The sequence below is a fragment of the Pelodiscus sinensis genome, chromosome 5 (assembly GCF_052426305.1).
Source record: "Pelodiscus sinensis isolate ZL-2025 chromosome 5, ASM5242630v1, whole genome shotgun sequence".
Classification (NCBI taxonomy): domain Eukaryota; kingdom Metazoa; phylum Chordata; order Testudines; family Trionychidae; genus Pelodiscus; species Pelodiscus sinensis.
The window spans coordinates 128,652,966-128,667,602 of NC_143056.1; the positions used below are offsets into that span (position 1 = coordinate 128,652,966).

The following is a 14,637-nucleotide window of genomic DNA, read 5'->3' on the forward strand; positions in this document are numbered from 1 at the left end:
GAGCTGCTAGAAAGGGATGGTTGCTGGAGTGGGCATGGTGGGGTTAAACTGATGGTGAACAGTGCACGTTGTGTGGAGAAGTCTGGTAGATTCTCTGCGTGCTAACTTTCTGCAAGCCATCAAGAAGGCTACTTGTCTCGATCAACATGTCCCTTGAGAGGCTCAGGGGAGGGCAAATGGGACAAAGACTCTGTCATTGCCACATCTCACCCAGCCCCAACGTTGGAATGAAAGGGAAAAGATAAGTGGATGAACTTCTGAGTGGGTTTGCGTGTGGGGGTGGGCAGCAGGGCTCCCTGCTCGATCATATTGAGAGTTCATCAAATCTTACGCTTCAGTGTTATCAGGGTACTAGCACGGAGGAAATCCAGGGGGCACCGTTACCTTGTGTTCCTCTGTTAGTCTGCCCCCTATGGACTGAGGGGCTACTTCTCTTTGTTAGCCTAAGCTATTATGTCATGGGTATTTGCATTGGGTCATCTCTTTCCATCTCAGTAAGTTATCCTCTATTTCCTAAAGCTTGTCAGTGTTCAGCGGGAACCTAGTGAGAGCAAGCGTGTCTTCCATGCTAGCCTCTCGGTTTGTGCTACAAAGAGCAGACTACCAGATATCTAGGAGAGAATGGTACATACCTGCCTTCCTAGTGCTACCCTGTGGTAGGCTCAGTTACAGTAGCATTCTTAACATTACTCCACCTACACCAACAGCCAACTAATGAAAGAGGAAGGCTTGGAAGACCTCTGCTCAAACAGGTAAGAAACATGGGACATTTGGCTTACCTACTGCAATGTAATTCGGAAGATAGAGAATTGGCTCATGTACATTAAGCTGTTTCAGGGAAACACCCTAGCAACCATTAAATCCTGACATAGCTCAGAATGATAGCTGAGAAACAATGTTGGCACTTTCTGGAGGAGAGAATTTTCCTAATGTCCTACAATAAAGTCTCTACAGGGATCTTCCCATTTCTCTTTCCAGCCATGATGGACTGAGTTGCTTCAGACTGCTGTGTCGCACTGGCTTATGGGTTTTGACAAGAGCTTGGTGGCCATCAAGTTATGGAAGAATTCCAGATAAACATTTACAGAGAAGGTGCTAAGGTGCCATGTCTTGTTCTGTCTAATAATTTAAGTGACTGGCCTGATCAACCAACTTTCCACCACGAAAACCTTTCCACTAGATATTCTGAGAGGTATAAGCTACTAACAGCCTAGAAAGGTGGTGTTCATTGCATATCAGTTCTACCTTTAGTCAGTATTTCTAAGGTCACCATCAACATAGTAATTGATCGACTCAAACTCTTTAGCATACTAACCCATACACTATTCCTAACAGCTAGCAATGTGCTATCATCTCCACTTTTTATGCCTGTGAAGAGAGAGATCAAGAGATTAATTAACTTGTGCAAGGTCATCCAAGAAGTCTGGGATAAAGAGAAATGAATGTGAGTCACATCACCCACATCCTGGTCTGGTGCCCTGCATGGGGACATACATATGTGTAGAGGTCCACTTTATGTGAGTCACATCACCCACATCCTGGTCTGGTGCCCTGCATGGGGACATACATATGTGTAGAGGTCCACTTTATGGCACTTTCATTTATGCCACTCATCGTTTGGCTATAATTTCTTCAACCTGGCTTCTACAGTTCTGATACCAGTTGAAGATGGAGGCACTTCCACAGAGATGACCCACTCGCCCTACACAGAGTGCTGGGTTTGACTCTCAACTCTGGTATGAACACCTATATGTCGGGTGATTCTGACAACATGATGGTGAAACTGATTAAATCCCTCTCAGAAGGCTAAATATATAGATGTGAACACCTGGTGAACCAAATTTTCATCTTTTCTATTTAAATCCAGTTGAAAATTTTCCAGTGAAACAGCTTGCCACCAAACAATGCTGATGCAGTGAAAATGAAATCATTTGATGGGACTGCATAAGTGTAACCCCCCTTTTTCCTCCCTGGGTTACTCAGGAGCAAGTCATACTCACATGTGTGCCTGGGCGCCTGATGGTTTTAACACAAAAGGAGATCCTGAGTACTCTAGTGGTGATGTTGCTTAGTTGGGGATTCCCTATCCACCCCCTTGCTGCAGTTCCTTGCTCCTAAAGACATATGCAATGACGGTGCCTCCATGTGGCTGGCCCTGTACACACTTAATGGTGTGCCTTGGGAGTCTCCATGAATAAAATTATTCCAGTAATAACCTGGAACTAACTCCAAGACAACAATTATAAAAAATAAACTATAGCTCATTGATTAAATTAGAATTAACACACCTTTACTTAACAACTTAAAGAACCCGGGCTTAACAAATTAAAAGTGAACAGAATCAATTAAGAAGTACACAAAGGAAACTTATCCATCTGGCATTTGCACTGCCACCATTTATCCCACCTCAGAGCATGCACTCCTCTGGAGTCAGAGTCCCAGGCACTTGCGTGGACGTGCTTGAAGGTCTGCAGCTGGAGAGGGGACAGTGCTGCGCAGGTTCTGTGTGTGTTAGTCCAAGCTGAGCAGCCAACTTCAAAATCCCCCTGACACTGGAGAAGGCCCCACAAAATGCCTGGAGTTCTGGTTCCCTGTGATCTGCCCAGAATCAGTTTGTCTTTTGTGCTCCATCCCAGGCAGCACTTTTCCAAACAGCCACAGTTACTTGCAGTCACCTCCTGTGTAGGTTTCTATACACTCTTTCCAGCCACAGGCACAACCAGGATCTCTCCCCTCTAGGGACAATCAACAGCAGCCCCCCAAAGCAGCTTGCTAGATCCAAGCCCCAGCAGTAACAGTAACAGGTTCAGTTACAGGCTCTAGCTGCAGCACACCAGCTCCTGGCCTGGAACTGGCTCCACACCAGCAACCTGGCTCCTCTCACCAAAAATGGAGAGCCTCCCTTTTCCCCAAAATGCCCAGACGTGCCCACACTTCCTCCATTTTCCTCATGGGCTCATGGGAGTTGTAGTCTCTAGGGCTAGATTGCAGCACAAAGGATTCTCCCAGAAAAAGTCAGAGGCCCCATTAATAAGAAGACTACATAAGAACAGCCACACTGGGTTAGACCAAAGGTCCATCTAGCCCAGTATCCTGTCTGCCGACAGTGGCCAATGCCAGATGCCCCAGAGGGAGGGAACACAACAGGTAATCATCACGTGATCCCTCCCCTGTCACCCATTTCCAGACAAACAGAGGTTAAGGACACCATTCCTACCCATCCTGGCTAATAGCCATTGATGGACCTAACCTTGTAGCTCTTTTTAATTCCTGTTAAAGTCCTAGTCTTCACAATATCTTCTAGCAAGGAGTTCCGCAGGTTGACTGTGCATTGCATGAAGAAAAACTTCCTTTTGTTTGTTTTAAACTTGCTACCTATTAATTTCATGTGGTGACCCCCAAGTTCATATATTATGGAAACAAGTAAATAACTTTTCCTTATTCACTTTTTCCACACCAGTCATGATTTTATAGACCTCTGTCATGTCCCACTCCCCACCCTCCTTAGTCTCCTCTTTTCTAAGCTGCAAAGTCTTTTTAATATCTCTTCATAGGGGACTTGTTCCAAACCCCTAATCATTTTGTTTCCCTTCCCTGAACCTTTTCCAATGCCAATATATCTTTTTTTTTAGATGAAGCAACCACACCTGCACGCAGTATTCAAGATGTGGGCGTACAATGGTTTTATATAGAGACAATACGTTATTCTCTCTCCTATTCTCTATCCCTTTTTAATGATTCCTAACATTCTGTTTGCTTTTTTCACTGCTGCTGCACACTGAGTAGATATTTTCAGAGAAGTATCCACAATGATTCCAAGATCTCTCTCTTGAGTAATTATGATTAAATTAGTCCCCCTCCCCCTCCCATATTGTATCTGATTAGTTGGACTTTTCTATAGGAAATTATCTAACTAATTCAATGAGGTAAAAAAAATCATTTTGGCATTATAGTTTTGACTTTTACATTATGTTATGTTATATTATGTTTTATGGGATGTTAGTCAAAAAGAAATGTTTTGATCTTACTGAAAGGAAGCATTTTGATAAAGACTCTGAAGTGCTCAAGGACTTTTTAAAAAATTACAAGCCTCTTCCACATTAATCAGCCATACAAAAGCTACCAGCAATTTGCATTCCAAGCAAGATGGAAAATTCTGCAGGGAAAGAAGCTGGAGACAGCTAGATTAATGAGCATGTCAAAAAGTTATTAGGAGTAACCACAGAGGCTAAAAGGAATGGAAAAGGGGATTGATCAGCAAAGAAATTGATATCTTGCAGGTTAGAAAAATGAGGGTATGTCTACACTACAGCGTTAATTCGAGTTAACTTAGTTTGAAATAGTTAATTTGAATTAAGCTAATTCTAAATAACGCATCTATACAAAAAAACTATTTCAAAATAGTGTTTTGCTATTTCGAAATAGCACGTCCACACTGAGTGGACCCTGAACTGAAGTTAAGGCTGGCCAGAACCAGTGCCGGCAGGGCATCAGGTTAGGACTTAGAGTGTGGGGCTGCTGCCTGAGGGTATCTGAGCTCCGTGCTTAAAGGGACCCTATCCCCACCCCAGACAGACGGTTCTCAGGGTTCCCTGCTTCCTTGTCTACCTCGATGAGGGACAGCAAAGCAGTCCTGACTTGGAGTGCCCTGAGTGCCCGCACTCAGGACACCACAGCACTCGACCACATGGAGCCAGAGCTGCCCCTGGGCACGCTGGTGTGTCTTGTGGGGTTATTGCCATCAGTCCAGCTGCATTTGCTGCAGGCTGCCATCCGGGGGGGGGGGGGGTCCATCGGGGGGCTGTCAGGATCCAGGAGGCCCTGCGGGAGACCATCCACCCGAGGAGCCCTCAGAGCCACCCCGGTCCTCCCCAGTGGGGGCTCGTGCCCCATTCCTCCCTCATGTCCTTCCATGTACCCCTCCCTAGCCCCCCTTCCTGATGTCAAACAAAAGACACGTATGTTCAAAAATAGAAACTGGGTTTATTGAACAGAACTGGGGGGGGGGAGGGAATGAACCTCTGGGGAGACTGGGAAAAGGAGGTGGGAGAGGGGAAGAGAAAGGGTGAGAGAGGGGAGGGGGAAACCTGGGAAGAGGGAGCTGGAAGGGGGAAGCAAGGGGAAGAAGGGGGAAGGTTGGGGGTCTCGCCGGACTAACTTGATTTTCATGCAAACCTGCTCCTGGGTTCGCATGTGGCCTTTGGTGGCCAGGCTGGAAGCTATCCTGCCATAGATGGCCACATTCTTCTGTCTAGTGTGAAGATCATGGATGTTGGGGGCATCCCCCCCAAACCTGAATAAGGTCCATGATCTCCACCCTGGACCAGGAAGGTGCCCGCCTTCTCCAGCCCCTGTCAGGCTCCTTGGAGCTAGCAGACTACTCCTGGGGAGCGGTGGAGGGCTGGCTGCCAGTGGCTTGCTGGCTCATGTTTTGGGGGCCACTGGGTCAGGGGCCCCGGTGGCCATTGCTGGCTCAGGGCTGGCATGCTTGGAGTTGGCACAGTCGTGTGACCAGAGTCTACCCCTTTAATGGCTCCAGGGCTAGGCTAGAGGAGAGTAAGTTTTCCTGGTTGTGCCCAAAGTGGCCACCAGGGCTCCCTGGGAAGGGCTGGAGGCCCCCTATTTTGAATTAAGTGTCTACACAGCACTTAATTCAAAATAACTATTTCGAATTTGGCATTACTCCTCATAGAATGAGGTTTACCAAATTTGAATTAAGGGCTCCGCTATTTTGAATTACTTTCGAAATAACGGTTTGCATGTATAGACGCTGTTAAAGTTAATTCGAAATAACGGCTGTTATTTCTAATTAACTTTGCAGTGTAGACATACCCTATCAGAATACATTGAGAATTGCTGCAAATCAAGCTGAAGTAGTTCTTTCCAAGTCAATTTGAATAAATAATAAGTTGTTTAGTTATATAAATAAAAAGAGAAGAAGGAAGCTGGGCAGTTATGCAATGTGGATAGAGTGCATAGTAAAGGTAATGTAGGTATGGCACAAAAGCTAAATGAATACATTGCATGGATGTGAAGGATGATAATATGGAACATGGACATGAAGGCAAGATAGCAGGTGGAAAATGAGTAGACAGAAATGAAAAGCACAACAGTCTGTAGCTGCTCACCCTTTTGGCTCTAGAGGTCTTCTGTTCAACCCTATGGGTACGTCTAAACTACATGGCTCCGTCGACGGAGCCATGTATATTTGTTGTTTTGGCAAAGGCAAATGAAGCCGCGATTTAAATGATTTACATGGCTGCCGCGCTGAGCCGACAAACAGCTGATTAGCTGTTTGTCGGCTCAGCGCGCTAGTCTGGACGCTCCCCTGCCGACATCAAAGCCCTTTGTTGGCAGCCCCGGTAAACCTCATCCCACGAGGAATAACGGGGCTGCCGACAAAGGGCTTTGATGTCGGCAGGGTAGCGTCCAGACTAGCGCGCTGAGCGGACAAACAGCTGATCAGCTGTTTGTCGGCTCAGCGCGGCAGCCATGTAAATGTAAATGAAGCCACGATCATTTAAATCGCGGCTTCATTTGCCTTTGCCTATGTGTCTAATCTACATGCCTCTGACGACAGAGGCATGTAGTCTAGACACAGCCTTCATGTGCTGGCCAGAGGAGCGTCACAACCGACATCAGGGAGGCCCCAAAAGGGACAGAGGTGCAGCAAGCCTTATAAACATGACATGACCTCAGAGGCAAACCTCTCTTCACTTTATGGGATGCAGGTACGGCCTAGTCTGCACTTTGAGGCCTTATTATCTGCACTACAAGGAAGATAGCTGCTGCTCTGATTGATCTTTTAGAACGGTGGTCTCCAACCTTTTTAAGCATGGGATACCCACGTCACCATCTAGCCCACTGCAAGAGAGAGAAACCAAGTGCAGCCAAGCAGGAAAGTTTGTAGAGGGAAAGAGAATGTTTGTGGAACTAAATACACTAAAACAGAGTGTAGGGCAATCACCAAGCAGAACAGAGCACTAAAAAGTGGGTGCTGCATCCACAGGTATGGATTCAGGCATGACTCTTCTGCCAGGGGAATTCTGGCTTCAGAGCTGACAGCTTCAGGCGGAATCAGCTCACGCCCCATCCCTGCATCTCCTTCGCCTCCTTCAGGGGCCTCCCTGAGCAATAAATAGCATCTCTGTGGGAGGGCAGGCAGAGAGAACGCACAGTTCCGAGGGATCTGCAGGAAATGTGCCAAGCCATTGTTCTCAGAGGTAACTTTGTGGTTCAGCCCTTTTCTATTTCAGGAGGCAATAAGAAAAGCAACAGATTCCCAGCATCTCCTGTAGAACCTTCACAAGGACTCTGGGTAAGTTCTGTAAGGTCACCAGAGGGATTCAGGGATTCAGATTATCTATCTATCTATCTATCTATCTATCTATCTATCTATCTATCTATCTATCTATCTATCTATCTATCTATCTATCTATCTATCTATCTCCATACACCCTATCTATCTATCTATCTATCTATCTATCTATCTATCTATCTATCTATCTATCTATCTATCTATCTATCTATCCCCATACACTCACTCACTCTCTCTCTCTCTATCTATCTATCTATCCTCATACACCCCATCTGTCTGTCTATCTATCTATTCCCAATCTATCTATTCCTAGTCTACCTATCTTTGCCCATACACCCTATCTATCTATCTCTCTCTCTCTCTCCCTCCCTCCCTCCCCATACTGCCCATCTATCTATCTATCTATCTATCTATCTATCTATCTATCTATCTATCTATCTATCTATCTATCTATCTATCTATCTATCTATCTATCTATCCCCATACACTCTCTCTCTCTCTCTCTATCTATCCTCATACACCCCATCTGTCTGTCTATCTATCTATTCCCAATCTATCTATTCCTAGTCTATCTATCTTTGCCCATGCACCCTATCTATCTATCTATCTATCTATCTATCTATCTATCTATCTATCTATCTATCTATCTATCTATCTATCTCTCCCTCCCTTCTTCCCTCCCTCCCCATACTGCCCATCTATCTATCTATCTATCTCTCCCCATACACTCTCTCTCTCTCTCTATCTATCTATCTATCTATCTATCCTCATACACCCCATCTGTCTGTCTATCTATCTATTCCCAATCTATCTATTCCTAGTCTATCTATCTTTGCCCATACACCCTATCTATCTATCTATCTATCTATCTATCTATCTATCTATCTATCTATCTATCTATCTATCTATCTATCTATCTACATACAGTCTATCTATTTATCCCCACACACTCTATCTGTCTGTCTGTCTGTTTGCAGTGCCAATCACCATGCTATCTAAATACACTACCTAAGAAATGCATCAGGGTATGTAGGATTTAGCTTTTTTTAAAGTTCTGTTATTTTTAATGAGCTATAGCAAAGGCATCCTTTTGCATAAGAAAGGAGTAGAAAACAGTCCCTTATAGTACCATGACATAAGGCAAGCACCAGCTTTATGGAGCACCTGAATGCTGTTTGAGTCTTCAGAATAAACATTTAAGCAGTGGAGGTTGAACCTCTCTCAACTGGGACTCTCTGGTCCTGCAAGGACCATGGATGTTCCTGGACTGGAGATCCCCGACAGGCAGGAGTCTGGTAAAAGGCGGGCCAGTGGCTGGGAGCCCAGCTGACCCCGCAGCTGAGGGGCCAGCCGTCATGGCCCTGCAGGGCTGTCAGCCGTGCTGGGCCCAGGAGCCTTGCTGAGGCATCAGTGTTGGGGACAGCATCCCAGGCAGACTGATATTAATCTCCCCTGCTTCAGCAAATTCCCTCATTTGACACTGGTCCTGAGGGTGCCAGACCAGGATGGTCCAACCTGTACATTAACCAAGGAGCCAGGTCTCAGCAATAATATTCGTTTCACGTGTGCTGATGGCAAATCGGTGATCTGCAGATCAGATTTTCCCCCAGGCTTAGCCATTGCTAGGTACAGCCAGGAGATGGTCTAGCTGGCAATGTCCCTTTTTGGAACTAGGCTCCCTGTGTTCTCGCTTGGGTTTGTGTCTTCGGGTTGTTTCTTCCCACCAGAGAGAGGAGCTGATCACTTTTCCTGCACTTCTGTCCGCACAGGCGCATCTGAGGGAGACCCTGAGCTAGGATCTCACTGGGGAAGGCTCTGAGGGGAGACTGACAATTGCCCTATTCAAATGTCGGTGAGATTTGTAGACCCTGCTTATCTCTGCTGCTCAGCTTCTTTCACACTCCCGAAATGATGCTACACTGAGTACATGGCTCACGGCAATTGCACTACGGTGACGGAGTTCACCCTCACAGGGATCACCGATGATCCACAGATGCAAATCGTCTTCTTCATGGTGTTCCTGGCCATCTACCTGGTGAACCTGGTGGGGAACCTGGGCATGGTCGTCCTCATCACGCATGATCCCCAGCTTCACACCCCCATGTACTTCTTTCTTTGGCACCTCGCCTTCTGCGATCTCTGTTACTCTTCCGCCATCGCCCCCAGGATGCTGGCTGACTTCTTCTCTCAGAAGGGAACCATCAGCTTCTCCAGCTGCACTGCCCAGCTGTATTTCTTCGCTGCCTTTGTGACCACAGATTGCTACATTCTGGGTGTGATGGCCTATGACCGCTATGTGGCCATCTGCAACCCCCTACTCTACTCCGCCACTATGTCTAGGGGGCTCTGCCTCCGGCTTGTAATCAACTCCTACGTCGCCGGCACGGTGAACGCAGTGATACACACCACGGCCACCTTCCGCCTGGACTTCTGCGGCCCCAACACCGTCAATCACTTCTTCTGTGATGCCCCCCCGCTCCTGGCGCTGTCCTCCTCTGACACCCGCCTCAACGAGATCTTGCTCTTTACATTCGCGGGCTTTGTCGAGATGAGCTCCCTTGCCATCATCCTCGTCTCCTACGCCTTCATCCTCTCTGCCATCCTGAGGATCCGCTCCACTGAGGGCAGGCACAAGGCCTTCTCCACCTGCAGCTCTCACTTCACAGGGGTCACCCTGTTCTACGGGACCATCATCTTCATGTACCTTCGGCCCATGTCAGTGTACGCCCTGGACCAGAACAAATGGGCCTCTGTGTTCTACACGGTGGTGATCCCCATGCTGAACCCCCTGATCTACAGCTTGAGGAACAAGGATGCGAAAACCTCTCTAAGAAAACTCATCAGCAGAGAACTGAGCTTTGCACTGACCTGAGAGATGACAAAAGAGCCCTCCTGGCTTTGGACCATGATATCGGGTGGAAGAGAGCACAGGAGTTGACCATTCAGCTGACCATTTTTCCACACTGCTTTTCTCTGTTTTATGCACATTTCCCCTCACTAAATCAATTCCCTGTCTTTGCAGGGGCCTCCTTGGTCCCTCCTATTCTCTGCCTGCGGGACACAACAGGTTAGTGTCCCATAGGCTGTTACCATGGCGTCCAACCAGTTCTGAAGCAGTAGCCACTATAGCGGCTACTGCTATAATGAACTAGCCACACTCAACCAGCCAAGTAGCCACATGTGGCTAGTGGATAGTGTGTTGGACACCACGACTGTAGCACTTCGATCTAATTCTGGTTGTTAGGTTTATTGTGCCAGTGCTGTGATCTACAGGAAGGCAGAGTTAAATTTTGCAGGAAAACCTAAACCACTTCTATTTGTCCATTTTTGCCATCTGCCAGAAGTAATAAAATACATGATAGATAGATAGATAGATAGATAGATAGATAGATAGATAGATAGATAGATAGATAGATAGATAGATAGATAGATAGATAGATAGATAGATAGTCAGTATAATAAAAATTAACAATCAAATTATATATATACAATTTATATATATATACACCCAGGCAGTCCCCGGGTTACGTACAAGATAGGGACTGTAGGTTTGTTCTTAAGTTGAATTTGTATGTAAGTCGGAACTGGTACATATTGTAGGGGAAACTCTAGTCAAACATTTCTCCAGAGCTCAGTTTTATTCTCCCACACCTCACTTCCCTCAGTCCTTTATTCTCAAGCTGAGGTGTCTGCTGAGAAAAGCCGCTCCGCGTCTCCCTGGTCTGCTGGGGGGAAGCAGCTAGTGCAGGGTTGCCTCACCCTGTTTGTAAGTAGGGATCCGATATAAATCGGATCCATGTAACCTGGGGACTGCCAGTATATATATATATATATATATATATACACAGGGCTCAACAAACTGCAGCGAGATCTACTCACCAGGCCCGCACTGCGCATGCACCAGACCAGCACTGCGCATGCACACAGCAGCGGTGAACTGGGCAAATGGAGCAACCAGCTGAAATCTACTCGCCATGGGCGAGTAGTAGAAACAGTGATTTGTCGACCCCTGTATATATATATATATATAAAATTAACATTGCAAAATGTTCTGTGTATGCTCGGTCCACTTAAGGTACATCTACACAGCAGCATTATTTCGGAATAACTGACGCTATTTCAAAATACTGTAACAAAATACACAGCAAGCCATTAATTCAAAATAATGTCAAGCTGGAGGACTTCTTACTCTGACTCCTGTAACCCTCATTCTACAAGGAGTAAGGGAATACGAAAGAAGAGCAATCTCCCTTCAGCTTCCTACTATGAAGACAATGCCAAAAGCCAAATTAAGCTATTTCGACTTCAGCTATGCAATTGAAGTAGCTGAAGTTGTGTATCTCAAGTCAACTTTTGTCCTGCTGTGTAGATGTGTCCTTAGAGACTGCTAACTTCTAATTGGCTGAAGTAAATAAATCTACCCTCTTTTAATGCAAGTGGTGAATATAGGCACTTATAGACACAGCATGTTCATAGTCCTTGGGTGAGAAATATGGATTTTGTTAAGTCTGACCACTTTTGTTTGAAAATTGCAAGTGTATTGTTATTATTTTTATTATACATTAAAAATATAACATAATTATGGCAGATATCAACATTTCCTACATCTCTTTGGGAAAGCTTATTGAATTAAGTCTAAGTATATTTGGGGTCCATAAATTAAATGCAAAGTTTATTTATTGTTGTGGGCTAGGATAGCATGTAATCTCTCTAGTGGGGACATGTGAGTTCAAAGGACTATATCTGAAATGTGCCCAACAAGAATGGATTTTTTTGGACAATAATCAAGAAGCAGATTTCCTAGGGATTACCTAGAGAGACATTAATAGAATCATAGACTCATAGGGTTGGAAGAGACCTCAGGAGGTCATCAAGTCCAACCTACTGGTAAAAGCAGGACCAATCCCAACTAAATCATCCCAGCCAGGGCTTTGTCAAGCCAGGACTTAAAAATCTCCAGGGATGGAGAGTTCACTACCTCCCTAGGTAACCCATTCCAGTGCTTCACCACCCTCCTAGTGAAATAGTTTTTCCTAATATCCAACCTAGACCTCCCCCACTGCAACTTGAGACCATTGTTCCTCGTTTTGTCACCGCTGAGAATAGCCTCTCTCCATCCTCTTTGGAACCCCCCTTCAGGTAGTTAAAGGGTTCTATCAATCCCCCCTCACTCTTCTCTTCTGTAGACCAAATAAGCCCGAATCCCTCAGCCTCTCTTCATAGGTCGTATGCTCCAGCCCCCTCATCATTTTTGTTGCCCTCCGTTGGACTTTCTCCAATGCATCCCCATCCTTTCTGTAGCGGGGGCCCCACAACTGGAAGCAGATGTGGCCTCACCAATTTTCACAGCTCCAGTTCTGCAAAACCAGCCTGCTCAAGCCATGCCCTCAGGAACGGGTCATTGTCTGCTGATTATGTTTCCAGAGACTGGAAATCCAAGGTCAAAGAGATGGATCCGTTGCCCAGTCTCTGTTCTGGTACTGAAAGAGTTATGAACTGCTAACCAAGGAAAGAATGCAATTGCAGGTTTTGGAGTATTGCCACCTTCCAGATTCTGTGCTTGGAGTTCGGGACCACTTATCGTAATATTTTTAGCACGTGAGTAGGTTCTTTTTTCTGTGCTGCTTTCACTTTCACAATAAATATGTTTGCTTACAATGAGCTGTGTGAGGTTTTATCAAGACAGGCAATAAATATTGGTCATAGCCTCTAGAAAGAAAGCAAAGCATAGATACTAGTGTGTGTCTAGCCTACAGGGTTTTGTTGACAAAAGTGGACTTTTGTTGACAAAACTATACCTGCGTCTACACTGCCGCTGAGTTCTGTCGGCATAACGTCGACAGAACTCAGCAGTTTTGTTGATGGCTGTAAACCTCATTCTACGAGGAATAACGCCTTTTGTCAATAGAGTTCTGTCGACAGAAGGCGTTATTGCTTCTACACTATCCTTTGCGTCTACACTGTCATGTCGACAAAGCAGCTTACTTTATCGACAGAACTGGATGTAGTCTAGACGCTCTTTTTTGACAGAAGCTTTCATAGAATCATAGAATAATAGGACTGGAAGGGACCTCGAGAGGTCATCGAGTCCAGCCCCCCGCCCTCAAGGCAGGATCAAGCTCCGTCTACACCATCCCTGACAGATGTCTATCTAACCTGTTCTTAAATATCTCCAGAGAGGGAGATTCCACCACCTCCCTTGGCAATTTATTCCAATATTTGACCACCCTGACAGTTAGGAATTTTTTCCTAATGTCCAATCTAAACCTCCCCTGCTGCACTTTAAGCCCATTACTCCTTGTCCTGTCCTCAGAAACCAAGAGGAACAAATTTTCGCCTTCCTCCTTGTGACACCCTTTTAGATATTTGAAAACCGCTATCATGTCCCCCCTTAATCTTCTTTTTTCCAAACTAAACAAGCCCAGTTCATGAAGCCTGGCTTCATAGGTCATGTTCTCTAGACCTTTAATCATTCTTGTCGCTCTTCTCTGTACCCTTTCCAATTTCTCCACATCTTTCTTGAAATGTGGCGCCCAGAACTGGACACAGTACTCCAGCTGAGGCCTAACTAGTGCAGAGTAGAGCGGCAGAATGACTTCGCGAGTTTTGCTTACAACACACCTGTTGATACAACCTAGAATCATATTTGCTTTTTTTGCAACAGCATCACACTGTTGACTCATATTCAACTTGTGGTCCACTATGACCCCTAGATCCCTTTCCGCCATGCTCCTTCCTAGAGAGTCGCTTCCCATCTTGTATGTATGGAACTGATTGTTCCTTCCTAAGTGGAGCACTTTGCATTTCTCTTTATTAAACCTCATCCTGTTTACCTCTGACCATTTCTCTAACAGATTCTGTCGACAAAAATTCTGTTGACAAAAGCCTGTAGTCTAGACGTACCCCTAGTGTTTACATTACAGGAGCACTTATATTGCACAACCAAGATCAGGGACCAGTTGTGCTAGGCACTGCATAAATGGGAGAGATGTGGAAATTTCTTGTGTCTCTCTAGAAGACCTTATTGAATTAATTTTAAGTACCTTTGGGGTCCAATAGTTTAAATACAAAGTCTATCTATGAGTGTGGGCTAGGACTGCATGTAACCTCTCTAGGGATGAAATGGGGGTTCAGAGGACTATTCTGAAAATGTTCCAGACAAGAGTGGACTTTGGGGACAATAAGGGTACGTCTAGACTACAGGCTTTTGTCAACAGAAGTTTTGTCGACACATACTGGACTCTAGACTACATCCAGTTCTGTCGACAAAGCAAGCCGCTTTGTCAACATGAGAGTGTAGATGCAAAGGACAGCGTACA

The 14,637-nt window shown here is 45.5% G+C and overlaps 1 protein-coding gene across 1 annotated transcript; it reads left to right on the plus strand.

The window, feature by feature from the left end:
* The first annotated feature begins 9,104 nt into the window (after positions 1-9,104).
* LOC102448634 (olfactory receptor 5AR1-like) lies at positions 9,105-10,619 on the plus strand. The gene has a single exon (XM_006116948.4). It carries the CDS (start codon positions 9,246-9,248, stop codon positions 10,188-10,190), a length of 945 nt encoding a protein of 314 aa, XP_006117010.3. The 5' UTR covers positions 9,105-9,245; the 3' UTR covers positions 10,191-10,619.
* The last annotated feature ends 4,018 nt before the right edge of the window (positions 10,620-14,637 follow it).